At 48.3% G+C, this 13,449-nt stretch overlaps 1 protein-coding gene across 5 annotated transcripts in view; it reads left to right on the forward strand.

Moving 5' to 3' along the window:
- LOC115175377 (rho family-interacting cell polarization regulator 2) overlaps positions 1 to 13,449 on the forward strand; it is a 100,412-nt gene that overhangs the window by 42,979 nt on the left and 43,984 nt on the right. For all 5 annotated transcript variants that reach the window (XM_029734606.1, XM_029734609.1, XM_029734607.1 and 2 more), the window contains exon 2: positions 11,781 to 11,901. In XM_029734606.1, the coding sequence (XP_029590466.1) occupies positions 11,781 to 11,901 (121 nt within the window). The remainder of the gene's footprint in view (positions 1 to 11,780; positions 11,902 to 13,449) is intronic.

Raw genomic sequence — 13,449 nt, forward strand, 5'->3', positions numbered from 1 at the left:
TTATTTTTTCTATGTTGGGGTTTTTGTATGATTCCCAATTAGAGGCAGCTGGTCATCGTTGTCTCTAATTGGGGATCATATTTAAGTAGTTGTTTTTCCCACCTGTGTTTGTGGGAGATTATTTTGAGTTAGTGCATGTTGCACCTCTGTTGTCATGGTTTGTGTTTTGTTTATTGTTTGTTTGGCTAAGTTTCACAATATATTAAAGATGTGGAACGATACTCACGCCGCGCCTTGGTCCGTTCCTACACACATGCGTGACACCACCTTGACATTCTGTTTCCTCCAGAGCTGGCAGTATAGTGAGGATATTGTTACAGAGAGAGACACTTTGGACCCACTGCTTACAGTAGATTGCGTCGAGCCAAAGGGTCTGAATGAACAGCTCTATTTCTCATATTTTTTTGTAAATACCTTTTGCTTTGTTTATTCCTGTCTTTTGTTATTCAAGTGGAATGTATGTGTAGGAATCTTAAATAAGGATCATACCGGTGTGTGAATAACCTGTGTAGTTGCTACTACTACGGACAGTATTGACATGACGAGTGGGACACTCTCCTGCGAGGTGCCTCCCACATTTTGTCCTGCTCAAGGCTCTGATGAAGGCGATTCATGCCGAAACGTAAACCTACTGTTTGTCTCTCCATCTGTCAGATTGATGCAGCAACAGAGGGCTCCTGTTTCTTTATTCTCCCTGATAGTCACCAGTTGAAGTATCCTGGGGTAAGGAATGTTTTTGGGGGATTTTCAGGTCCCTCTGTTCAGCACCGGAACACCCCCCTCCCCCCCCCCTTGTTTAAGCTGGGCTGAAGTGCGTTTGGGTATACCTTTTTTCCATTGTTCTAGTTTGACAACCTTGGAATTATTTAAATAATATCAATCTCAACTGTTTATCTTTTCCGGTGATGAAGACATGGATGTCTCATGGTATGGTGGGGTATGCAGAATACATCAGCTTTGAGCACCTTTATCTCTACAATGAGCAAATGCGTATGGAAGGTCACCACTAGTCTGTATGTGGTTCACATCGAACCCTGAGCTAATGCTACTTGATTGGCTGGGTCACCATGGAGATGGCTGAGGTTATAGGGGCTGTAGCTTCCCGGCTGGGACGAGCGTGGTAATGACATTGAGGGGTTTTAGTGGTCATTACTTATGAGATTAAAACACATCTTCAGTGTTCCTGGTTGGCCTCGTTGTCTAGAGGGCTGTACTCCTATCTAACGGGGTTGTGGAAGGAAGACACAGAGGGACGAAGAAGGGCTGCTTGAACAACTGTGTGCGTGTGTGCGTGTGTGCGACACACAGAGGGAGAAGAGGAAGACTTCAGACCCCAGGCCAGACCAGACCAGAGATGGCCTCCCACTTCACTGTCAGAGTGAGACCCACAATAACCATGTTGTTTTACATAACACATCCCGTATTGTCTGCTGTTGCTATGGAGATACAAATTTATACAGGCATATAAAATTTGCCTCCGGTTGTTAACCAACACTTTGGGCTGAGTTTTTAACGTTACTCACACACACACAACCACTGCCGGCATCATTCGTCTCTCTCTCTGTGTGTGTGTGTGTGTGTGTGTGTGTGTGTGTGTGTGTGTGTGTGTGTGTGTCTGAGCGAGACAGAGAGTAACAAAAACACTTCTATTAGAATCCCATGTGGCTCAGTTAGTAGAGCATGGTGCTTGCAACTCCAGGGTTGTGGGTTTGATTCCCATGGGGGACCAGAAGGAAAAAGTATGAAAATGTACGCTCTGGATAAAAGCGTCTGCTAAATGACTAACATGTAAGAGAAGGAAAGGAGAGTGAAGTGGACTGGAGAGAACTGTGGTTAGAATACTGAAAAGAATAGGGCTGTGAGTGTGTAAGAGAATGATTGTCTGAGTACTGAGGGGGAGAGCAACTGATAGAGGAGAGGGAAGAAGAGGAGAGGGAGATGTGTGTGCATGATGAGTCTGGTCCTCAGGATGTCAGTCCCCCCCCATTTGCTTCTTCCTCCTCCCTCACACCCTCCATGACTCATTGCATCAGCCCATTGCTTCACCCCCCTCCCAATGCATGTCTCTAGGGGTTTGTGCCAGGCTGCTGGTTAACATACTGATCAGACTTGTACCCATGAGAGGCCCCTGTCACCCCTCTGATGTCCCCCCCCAATCCCCCTCCTCATGGGGCATGCAAGGTTGTGTGACTGAGAAGCCCTCAATAGCCTTACTGACTGACTGGCAGCCTCATTCAACCGGGCCACCCAGTGTCTGTCCCGGAATGCATCCGGATTCAGGAAGAGATGCGTTGTGTTTTATGAAAGGCTCTCTGTTGGAGGGAAGAGGGGTGAAGCTGCTCACTATTGGTGGGAAGAGGGGTGAAGCTGCTCACTATTGGAGGGAAGAGGGGTGAAGCTGCTCACTTTTTGAGGGAAGAGGGGTGAAGCTGCTCACTATTGGAGGGAAGAGGGGTGAAGCTGCTCACTATTGGAGGGAAGAGGGGTGAAGCTGCTCACTATTGGAGGGAAGAGGGGTGAAGCTGCTCTCTGTTGGAGGGAAGAGGGGTGAAGCTGCTCACTATTGGTGGGAAGAGGGGTGAAGCTGCTCACTATTGGTGGGAAGAGGGGTGAAGCTGCTCACTGTTGGAGGGAAGAGGGGTGAAGCTGCTCACTATTGGTGGGAAGAGGGGTGAAGCTGCTCACTATTGGAGGGAAGAGGGGTGAAGCTGCTCTCTGTTGGAGGGAAGAGGGGTGAAGCTGCTCACTATTGGTGGGAAGAGGGGTGAAGCTGCTCACTATTGGTGGGAAGAGGGGTGAAGCTGCTCACTATTGGTGGGAAGAGGGGTGAAGCTGCTCACTATTGGTGGGAAGAGGGGTGAAGCTGCTCTCTGTTGGAGGGAAGAGGGGTGAAGCTGCTCACTATTGGTGGGAAGAGGGGTGAAGCTGCTCTCTGTTGGAGGGAAGAGGGGTGAAGCTGCTCACTATTGGAGGGAAGAGGGGTGAAGCTGCTCTCTGTTGGAGGGAAGAGGGGTGAAGCTGCTCACTATTGGAGGGAAGAGGGGTGAAGCTGCTCACTATTGGTGGGAAGAGGGGTGAAGCTGCTCTCTGTTGGAGGGAAGAGGGGTGAAGCTGCTCACTATTGGTGGGAAGAGGGGTGAAGCTGCTCACTATTGGTGGGAAGAGGGGTGAAGCTGCTCACTATTGGTGGGAAGAGGGGTGAAGCTGCTCACTATTGGAGGGAAGAGGGGTGAAGCTGCTCACTATTGGAGGGAAGAGGGGTGAAGCTGCTCACTTTTTGAGGGAAGAGGGGCTAAGCTGGGTTTTTTCACTAAACACAAAACAGAATAGAACAATCTGAAACAGAGTGAAACGGGGAGGTTTTATCAGTACTCCCTGAACTTCCAATAAGAAACACTTTTCTGTTGCAGAACGTTTTGCTACGGTGTATCCTTATGAACAGGACCCCACGCTTTGAGGGAGGGGTTTGTCTCACTGGTTGGTTCAACTAATGTTTCTTTCTGCTGTGTTTATTGTTCAGTGTGAGGGGATGTGTTTAGATGAGTCTTTGCTCCTGACCTGACACGTAGTTAGCTGTAGTTTTGTTTTTGAGGTGAGAGTGAGTAGTGATGTTTACTGGATGTGAAAGTCTGCTTTGACATGACAGGCATACGGTTCATTCCAGATGTTCTCTCCAGGTTGATGTTAAAACTGAACTTTGAAAACAGGCTAGTTGATTAAGTGGATTCTGGTCTATTTCTCTCCAGTTTCTCTCTCATACTAGTTTTAAACTTGTAGATGGAAAATAGAGAATAGATCATCTGTAGAATAGATGAGTTATTGTATTCAGGGTTCTAGAAGTGTTTGGCATGATGTGGTGTTGAAACATACATGTCACTTTCGGTTAAGATATTTCGGACAGTTCTGCCCGCCAGTCCTCAATGTTGGCTATCCTTAAACTACCCCAACACGCTAACCACGCCGTATACTCCCACCTCTGACTACCCCACCACGCTAACCACGCTAACCACGCTAACCACGCCGTATAGTCCCGCCTCTGAGTCAGCTGGAGGCTCTGTTCTCCATTCTTGACTTTGCCATTTGGCAAGATGTGGGGTTGAATGGAAGTGGTATCAAAAGATGCAAGAAATTCAATCTGAAACCATTCTATTCATTTAGTTCGGAGTCATCGTTAGTCTCTGTACATCCATTCACCAGGCTTTCATTTGTTCTCCTGCTCACGGAAGTGTTTTCAAATGAACGACTTCTACAAGGCTGTTAGAAAGGCTCAGTCAGAACTCTGAACACTGGATGATGACGAAGGTTCTGTCATTTAGTTACCCAGCCCCCCCTCTGTCTAGGAGCAAGGCTTTCAGACAGAGCGGTCAACCACAGAAAACAGCACGCTGTTTAACATCAAGCCTGCAAATGATATCTGAAGATGTGCTTTTAGTCATTTTCTACTGTTGCATGGAAACAGAGTACTATGAGAACTGCAAAGATTCAGCCCAGAATCTCCTGTAGACTCTCACTTTAAACCCACACTTGTACCCTCAAATAGGCACACTACCCACTTGTACCCTCAAATAGGCACACTACCCACTTGTACACTCAAATAGACACACTACCCACTTGTACCCTCAAATAGGCACACTACCCACTTGTACCCTCAAATAGGCACACTACCCACTTGTACCCTCAAATAGGCACACTACCCACTTGTACCCTCAAATAGGCACACTACCCACTTGTACCCTCAAATAGGCACACTACCCACGTGTACCCTGAAATAGGCACACTACCCACGTGTACCCTGAAATAGACACACTACCCACGTGTACCCTGAAATAGGCACACTACCCACTTGTACCCTCAAATAGACACACTACCCACGTGTACCCTGAAATAGACACACTACCCACTTGTACCCTCAAATAGACACACTACCCACGTGTACCCTGAAATAGACACACTACCCACGTGTACCCTGAAATAGACACACTACCCACGTGTACCCTGAAATAGACACACTACCCACGTGTACCCTGAAATAGGCACACTACCCACGTGTACCCTGAAATAGACACACTACCCACGTGTACCCTGAAATAGGCACACTACCCACGTGTACCCTGAAATAGGCACACTACCCACGTGTACCCTGAAATAGACACACTACCCACGTGTACCCTGAAATAGACACACTACCCACGTGTACCCTGAAATAGACACACTACCCACGTGTACCCTGAAATAGGCACACTACCCACGTGTACCCTGAAATAGGCACACTACCCACGTGTACCCTGAAATAGGCACACTACCCACTTGTACCCTCAAATAGGCACACTACCCACGTGTACCCTCAAATAGGCACACTACCCACTTGTACCCTTTTTCCTTCTCATTATAGACGTTTTGTCTCAACATCTCCTGGTGTTGGCTACAGTGGGTCAGTCTCTGGTCAAACTGTTTGGGTTCTTGTATGACATCACATCATCAAAAAAAGCCATCGATACCAACCAGATAGACTGATAAGAGCATATTAATGTCTGAATATTTGAGTGGTCATACCCAGCCTCTTTAGCAGAGTGGTCTAATTGACCTGTGAATCATTGCTCTAGTTTTACCACACATCAGGCAGGGCCTGTTGTCACAAAGAGTCTCAGAATAGGAGTTTAGATCATATAACCTTATACATTATGTTCTTAAAGGCCATATCTGACCTCTACTATTGTCCCTCCACAGAAAAACAACATCTAGTCTTTCCTTGGACCTGTGCACAGCGTGGCGTAGGGCCTTTGTCTGGCCCGCTCCTGGGCTCACTGTCACGTCTCACTGTCACGTCTCTCCGTCTCACTGTCACGTCTCTCCGTCTCACTGTCACGTCTCTCCGTCTCACTGTCACGTCTCACTGTCAGAGAGAGCTGATACTGTTACTGTAAAGTGTGACTCTCTAATCCAGCTGTGTTTCTGAGAGAGGCAGGGACAGAGAGAGCTGATACTGTTACTGTAAAGTGTGACTCTCTAATCCAGCTGTGTTTCTGAGAGAGGCAGGGACAGAGAGAGCTGATACTGTTACTGTGAAGTGTGACTCTCTAATCCAGCTGTGTTTCTGAGAGAGGCAGGGACAGAGAGAGCTGATACTGTTACTGTAAAGTCTGTTTAGCTCTAGTTCATACAGTCTCAGATTGAGCCCTGCTCTCGCGTCGCTGATCTGACATGTTGCTCTCGGCGTCCTGCGTTCGTTTCCCACATCTGTAATCAGCGTGTGTGTGTGTGTGTGTGTGTGTGTGTGTGTGTGGACAGGACAGACTCTAAGATACTGTACAGCACACTGTGCTTTAGTCCGTTGTGGGTCTGGGGGTTGCTGTTAAACATCATTATCAGTGTGCTATAAGCTGTCTCCTGTGTTTCTATGTTGTGCCAGGTTTCTAGCGAGTCATTAAACGTCTCTAACAAATAGTCTTCTTGACAGTTTGAAGTCTGACAGCGCGGTTTGGCTAAATATTGAAATGGAGGGCATATAACAGTAGTTGTCTAGATTCTAGACTCCTACTAGCCTGTCCCTAGAATGTGTTAACAAGGACAATGACAGAGCAAAGCAAACCACGGTATTGCTACCTCACTCTCCAACCAAGGTGCATGAATAGAGGACCAGAGAAAGGAGAATGTGTAGCCACTCTTCAAGGAGTCAGGAGGACAATGGATGTAGACTTGAAAAATGCTTCTCATTGATCAAGGACAGAGTTCAGAAAGGGCTCCTGTTTTCTCAACACGTTACATAAAGGATAGAATGGTTTCCATCTACTGTAAATAGATGATGACTTCAGGCTGAGATGCAGACTAGCAGCATTCAGATCCAGAATTGACATGTCTGTCTCCTCTCTCTGACATACCAATCTTATTACAGTGTCCTCTGTACTGTGTGGCCCATAATGGTCTCCCATTGATATCCTGTCACTGAAGAGTTTAAATACATACTGATCCTCTTACCAGGTCTGTCTGTCTGTCTGTCTGTCTGTCTGTCTGTCTGTCTGTCTGTCTGTCTGTCTGTCTGTCTCGCTCTCTGTCTGTCTGTCTGTCTCGCTCTCTGTCTCGCTCTCTGTCTCGCTCTCTGTCTCGCTCTCTGTCTCGCTCTCTGTCTCGCTCTCTGTCTGTCTCTGTCTCTCTGTCTGTCTGTCTGTCTCGCTCTCTGTCTGTCTGTCTCGGTCTCTGTCTGTCTCTCTTTGTCTGTCTGTCTGTCTGTCTGTCTGTCTCTCTTTGTCTGTCTGTCTGTCTGTCTCGCTCTCTGTCTGTCTGTCTGTCTCGCTCTCTGTCTGTCTGTCTCGCTCTCTGTCTGTCTGTCTCGCTCTCTGTCTGTCTGTCTCGCTCTCTGTCTGTCTGTCTGTCTCGCTCTGTCTGTCTGTCTCGCTCTGTCTGTCTGTCTCGCTCTGTCTGTCTGTCTCGGTCTCTGTCTGTCTCGGTCTCTGTCTGTCTCTCTTTGTCTGTCTGTCTCTCTTTGTCTGTCTGTCTGTCTGTCTGTCTGTCTGTCTCGCTCTCTGTCTGTCTGTCTCGCTCTCTGTCTGTCTGTCTCGCTCTGTCTGTCTGTCTCGCTCTGTCTGTCTGTCTCGCTCTGTCTGTCTGTCTCGCTCTGTCTGTCTGTCTCGGTCTCTGTCTGTCTCTCTTTGTCTGTCTGTCTGTCTGTCTGTCTGTCTGTCTGTCTGTCTGTCTGTCTGTCTGTCTGTCTGTCTGTCTGTCTGTCTGTCTCGCTCTCTGTCTGTCTGTCTGTCTCGCTCTCTGTCTGTCTGTCTGTCTCGCTCTCTGTCTGTCTGTCTCGCTCTCTGTCTGTCTGTCTCGCTCTCTGTCTGTCTGTCTGTCTCGCTCTGTCTGTCTCGCTCTGTCTGTCTGTCTCGCTCTGTCTGTCTGTCTCGGTCTCTGTCTGTCTCTCTTTGTCTGTCTCTGTCTCTCTCTTTGTCTGTGTCTGTCTGTCTGTCTCTCTGTCTGTCTGTCTGTCTCGCTCTCTGTCTGTCTGTCTCGCTCTCTGTCTGTCTGTCTCGGTCTCTGTCTGTCTCTGTCTGTCTCTCTTTGTCTGTCTGTCTCTCTTTGTCTGTGTCCGTCTGTCTCGCTCTTTGTCTGTGTCTGTCTGTCTCGCTCTCTGTCTGTCTCGGTCTCTGTCTGTCTCTCTTTGTCTGTCTGTCTCTCATTGTCTGTGTCTGTCTGTCTCGCTCTTTGTCTGTGTCTGTCTGTCTCGCTCTCTGTCTGTCTGTCTGTCTCGCTCTCTGTCTGTCTGTCTGTCTCGCTCTGTCTGTCTGTCTCGCTCTCTGTCTGTCTCGGTCTCTGTCTGTCTCGCTCTGTCTGTCTGTCTCGGTCTCTGTCTGTCTCTCTTTGTCTGTGTCTGTCTGTCTCGCTCTTTGTCTGTGTCTGTCTGTCTCGCTCTTTGTCTGTGTCTGTCTGTCTCGCTCTCTGTCTGTCTGTCTGTCTCGCTCTCTGTCTGTCTGTCTCGCTCTGTCTGTCTGTCTCGGTCTCTGTCTGTCTCCTTCTGTCTCTCTTTGTCTGTCTGTCTCTCTTTGTCTGTGTCTGTCTGTCTCGCTCTTTGTCTGTGTCTGTCTGTCTCGCTCTTTGTCTGTGTCTGTCTCGCTCTCTGTCTGTCTGTCTGTCTGTCTCGCTCTCTGTCTGTCTGTCTCGGTCTCTGTCTGTCTCTGTCTGTCTCTCTTTGTCTGTCTGTCTCTCTTTGTCTGTGTCTGTCTGTCTCGCTCTCTGTCTGTCTGTCTCGCTCTCTGTCTGTCTGTCTGTCTGTCTGTCTGTCTGTCTGTCTCTGTCTGTCTGTCTGTCTGTCTCGCTCTCTGTCTGTCTGTCTCGCTCTCTGTCTCGCTCTCTGTCTGTCTGTCTCGCTGTCTGTCTCGCTGTCTGTCTCGCTGTCTGTCTCGCTGTGTCTGTCTGTCTCGCTCTGTCTCTCTGTCTGTCTGTCTGTCTCGCTCTCTGTCTGTCTGTCTGTCTCGCTCTCTGTCTGTCTGTCTGTCTGTCTCGCTCTCTGTCTGTCTGTCTGTCTCGCTCTCTGTCTGTCTGTCTGTCTCGGTCTCTGTCTGTCTGTCTGTCTCGCTCTCTGTCTGTCTGTCTGTCTGTCTGTCTCGGTCTCTGTCTGTCTGTCTGTCTCGCTCTCTGTCTGTCTGTCTGTCTCGCTCTCTGTCTGTCTCGCTCTGTCTGTCTCGCTCTGTCTGTCTGTCTCGCTGTCTGTCTCTCTTTGTCTGTCTGTCTCTCTTTGTCTGTCTGTCTGTCTCGCTCTCTGTCTGTCTCGCTCTGTCTGTCTCGCTCTGTCTGTCTGTCTCGCTGTCTGTCTCTCTTTGTCTGTCTGTCTCTCTTTGTCTGTCTGTCTCGCTCTCTGTCTGTCTGTCTGTCTCGCTCTCTGTCTGTCTGTCTCGCTCTCTGTCTGTCTGTCTCACTCTCTGTCTGTCTGTCGCTGTCTGTCTGTCGCTGTCTGTCTGTCGCTGTCTGTCTGTCGCTGTCTGTCTGTCGCTCTCTGTCTGTCTGTCTGTCTGTCTGTCTCGCTCTGTCTCTGTCTGTCTCTGTCTGTCTCGCTCTTTGTCTGTGTCTGTCTGTCTCGCTCTCTGTCTCTGTCTGTCTGTCTGTCTGTCTGTCTGTCTCGCTCTCTGTCTCTGTCTGTCTGTCTGTCTGTCTGTCTCGCTCTCTGTCTGTCTGTCTCGCTCTCTGTCTGTCTGTCTCGCTCTCTGTCTGTCTGTCTCGCTCTGTCTGTCTGTCTCGGTCTCTGTCTGTCTGTCTGTCTCTCTTTGTCTGTGTCTGTCTGTCTCGCTCTTTGTCTGTGTCTGTCTGTCTCGCTCTTTGTCTGTGTCTGTCTGTCTCGCTCTCTGTCTGTCTGTCTGTCTGTCTCGCTCTCTGTCTGTCTGTCTCGCTCTGTCTGTCTGTCTCGGTCTCTGTCTGTCTCTGTCTGTCTCTCTTTGTCTGTCTGTCTCTCTTTGTCTGTGTCTGTCTGTCTCGCTCTTTGTCTGTGTCTGTCTGTCTCGCTCTCTGTCTGTCTGTCTCGCTCTGTCTGTCTGTCTCGCTCTCTGTCTGTCTTTGTCTGTGTCTGTCTCTCTTTGTCTGTGTCTGTCTGTCTCGCTCTCTGTCTGTCTGTCTCGCTCTCTGTCTGTCTGTCTGTCTGTCTGTCTGTCTGTCTCGCTCTCTGTCTGTCTGTCTGTCTGTCTGTCTCGCTGTCTGTCTGTCTGTCTGTCTCTGTCTGTCTGTCTGTCTCGCTCTCTGTCTGTCTGTCTCGCTCTCTGTCTGTCTGTCTGTCTGTCTGTCTCGCTCTCTGTCTCGCTCTCTGTCTGTCTGTCTCGCTGTCTGTCTCGCTGTCTGTCTCGCTGTCTGTCTCGCTGTCTGTCTCGCTGTCTGTCTGTCTGTCTGTCTGTCTGTCTGTCTGTCTCGCTCTCTGTCTGTCTGTCTCGCTGTCTGTCTGTCTGTCTGTCTCGCTCTCTGTCTGTCTGTCTCGCTCTCTGTCTGTCTGTCTGTCTCGCTCTCTTTCTGTCTGTCTGTCTCGCTCTCTGTCTGTCTGTCTGTCTGTCTGTCTCGCTCTGTCTGTCTGTCTCGGTCTCTGTCTGTCTGTCTGTCTGTCTGTCTCGCTCTCTGTCTGTCTCGCTCTGTCTGTCTCGCTCTGTCTGTCTGTCTCGCTGTCTGTCTCTCTTTGTCTGTCTGTCTGTCTCTCTTTGTCTGTCTGTCTGTCTCGCTCTCTGTCTGTCTGTCTCGCTCTCTGTCTGTCTGTCTCGCTCTCTGTCTGTCTGTCGCTGTCTGTCTGTCGCTGTCTGTCTGTCGCTGTCTGTCTGTCGCTGTCTGTCTGTCGCTGTCTGTCTGTCTGTCTGTCTGTCTCGCTCTCTGTCTCTGTCTGTCTGTCTGTCTGTCTCGCTCTCTGTCTGTCTGTCTCGCTCTCTGTCTGTCTGTCTCGCTCTCTGTCTGTCTCGCTCTCTGTCTGTCTCGCTCTCAGACAGACAGACAGACAGACAGACAGACAGACAGACAGACAGACAGACAGACAGAGAGCGAGACAGACAGACAGAGCGAGACAGACAGACAGACAGTCTCGCTCTGTCTGTCTGTCTCGCTCTCTGTCTGTCTCGCTCTCTGTCTGTCTGTCTGTCTCGCTCTCTGTCTGTCTGTCTGTCTCGCTCTCTGTCTGTCTGTCTCGCTCTCTGTCTGTCTGTCTCGCTCTCTGTTTGTCTGTCTGTCTGTCTCGCTCTGTCTGTCTCGCTCTGTCTGTCTGTCTCGGTCTCTGTCTGTCTCTGTCTGTCTCTCTTTGTCTGTCTGTCTGTCTCTCTTTGTCTGTCTGTCTGTCTGTCTGTCTGTCTCGCTCTCTGTCTGTCTGTCTGTCTCGCTCTCTGTCTGTCTGTCTCGCTCTCTGTCTTCTGTCTCGTCTCTGTCTGTCTCGCTCTCTGTCTGTCTCGCTCTCTGTCTGTCTGTCTGTCTCGCTCTCTGTCTGTCTGTCTGTCTCGCTCTCTGTCTGTCTGTCTGTCTCGCTCTCTGTCTGTCTGTCTGTCTCTCTTTGTCTGTCTGTCTGTCTTCCCAGTTCCACTCTACGGCTCAATTATATCTATCTCTGTTAGTTTCCTGAAGCTCATGTTACTGTAGCCCAATATCTCTCTCTCTCTCTCTCTCTCTCTCTCTGCCTCTCTCTTGCTCTCTCACTCTCTCTCTCTCTCTCTCTCTCTCTCTCTCTCTCTCTCTCTCTCTCTCTCTCTCTCTCTCTCTCTCTCTCTCTCTCTCTCTCTCTCTCTCTCTCTCTCTCTCTCTCTCTCTCTCTCTCTCTCTCTCTCTCTCTCTCTCACACTTTCTAGGAGTGTCATCCCGCGTCCCAGAGATCATGGCGGCCGGAACGCACTCCCCTGGGGGACCCAATGGGATCATCCGGAGCCAATCCTTCGCTGGCTTCAGCACGCTACAGGAGAGACGCTCAAGGTAAGGAAATAGTGAGGTGGAAATTGGCCTGAAGGCTTTCTAGGCACAGATTTAGGATAAGTGTGTGTTGTACCCCAATTCTAACCTTAGCTCTTAGTGGAGAAAATGCAAAGCTGACCTTAGATCATTGCCTAAGCGTAACTAATTATTTTCTTAGACACAGAAGGCTGAATCCTTACCTGATACATGTGTGTATAACCTGGAAAGTAGGTTGAAATCATGCATTGATGTCAACGTCGGCAGATTTCTGTAAAAGTTCAAGTTACACACTTTTTCCCCACGTTTCTGTCTGTCCTGAATGTATCAGTCTGGACAATAGGAGGACATCACATACCTCTGCTTCAGTATCCAACATCTGTTGTGATTCATAGAGATATATGGTGATAGATAGATAGATAGATAGATAGATAGATAGATAGATATATATATGGTGATATAGAGAGAGAGAGATGGTGATAGAGAGATATGGTGTTCTACCTTGTTATTTTTGGTATTGCATTGTTATTGATTGTTGTCGTTAGAGCTTGTAAGAACAGGCATTTCACTTTACTGCATGTGACATTAAAACTGTACAGATACTTCCCTCTCTGACTGTGGATGTAACATTTACTTTACATGAATCCGTTGGGTAAGCGTTGAGCGACTGTCAGACGAGTGTCTCACATAGATAATGAGGGAGCTCAAGGGAATGGGGCAAGAACATCAAAGTGTGTGTATGCACGGTGTCCTACTGAACGTAGCGCAGCTAGCTACACTAGCGTGACCCCAAGGCAGCACGATGCTCTCATTTTGCACGTTGACCTAGATTTGTGGAAGCTCTACGTTACATGTTAGTAATTTAGCTTTTCCAGAGCGTCTTACAGCATTGGGTTCCAGGCAGGCAGCAGTATGTGGTACGCTCTGACTTGTAGAGGAATCTGCTGTCACTGTGTACCCATAATCCTGCTGTTTATAAGGAAGCAGCTACAGTTCCTTCAGAAAGTATTCATACCCCTTGACTTATTCCACATTCTGTTGTTGCAGCCTGAATCCAAAATGGATTAAATAGATATTCTTAACTCACTCAATTACACACAATACCCCATAATGACAAAGTGAAAATATGTTTTTAGAAATATTTGCACATTTATTGAAAATGAAAAACTGAATTATCTAATTTATCTAATACTTTGTACAACCACCTTTGGTGGCGATTACAGCTGTGAGTCTTTTTGGGTAAATCTCTAAGCGCTTTCCACTCCTGGCTTCCATACGGAACAAAAATATAAACACAACATGTAAGGTGTTGGTCCCATGTTTCATGAGCTGAAATAAAAGATCCCAGAAATGTTCCATATACACAAAATGCTTATTTCTCTCAAATTTTGTGCACACATTTGTTTACATCCCTGTTAGTGAGCATTTCTACATTACCAAGATAATCCATCTGTCTGACAGGTGTGACATGTCAAGAAGCTGATTAAACACCATGATCATAACACAGGTGCACTTTGTGCTGGCGACAATGAAAGCTACTGTAAAATGTGCAGTTTTGTCACACAAGACAAT

Source organism: Salmo trutta, chromosome 36, assembly GCF_901001165.1.
Source record: "Salmo trutta chromosome 36, fSalTru1.1, whole genome shotgun sequence".
Classification (NCBI taxonomy): domain Eukaryota; kingdom Metazoa; phylum Chordata; class Actinopteri; order Salmoniformes; family Salmonidae; genus Salmo; species Salmo trutta.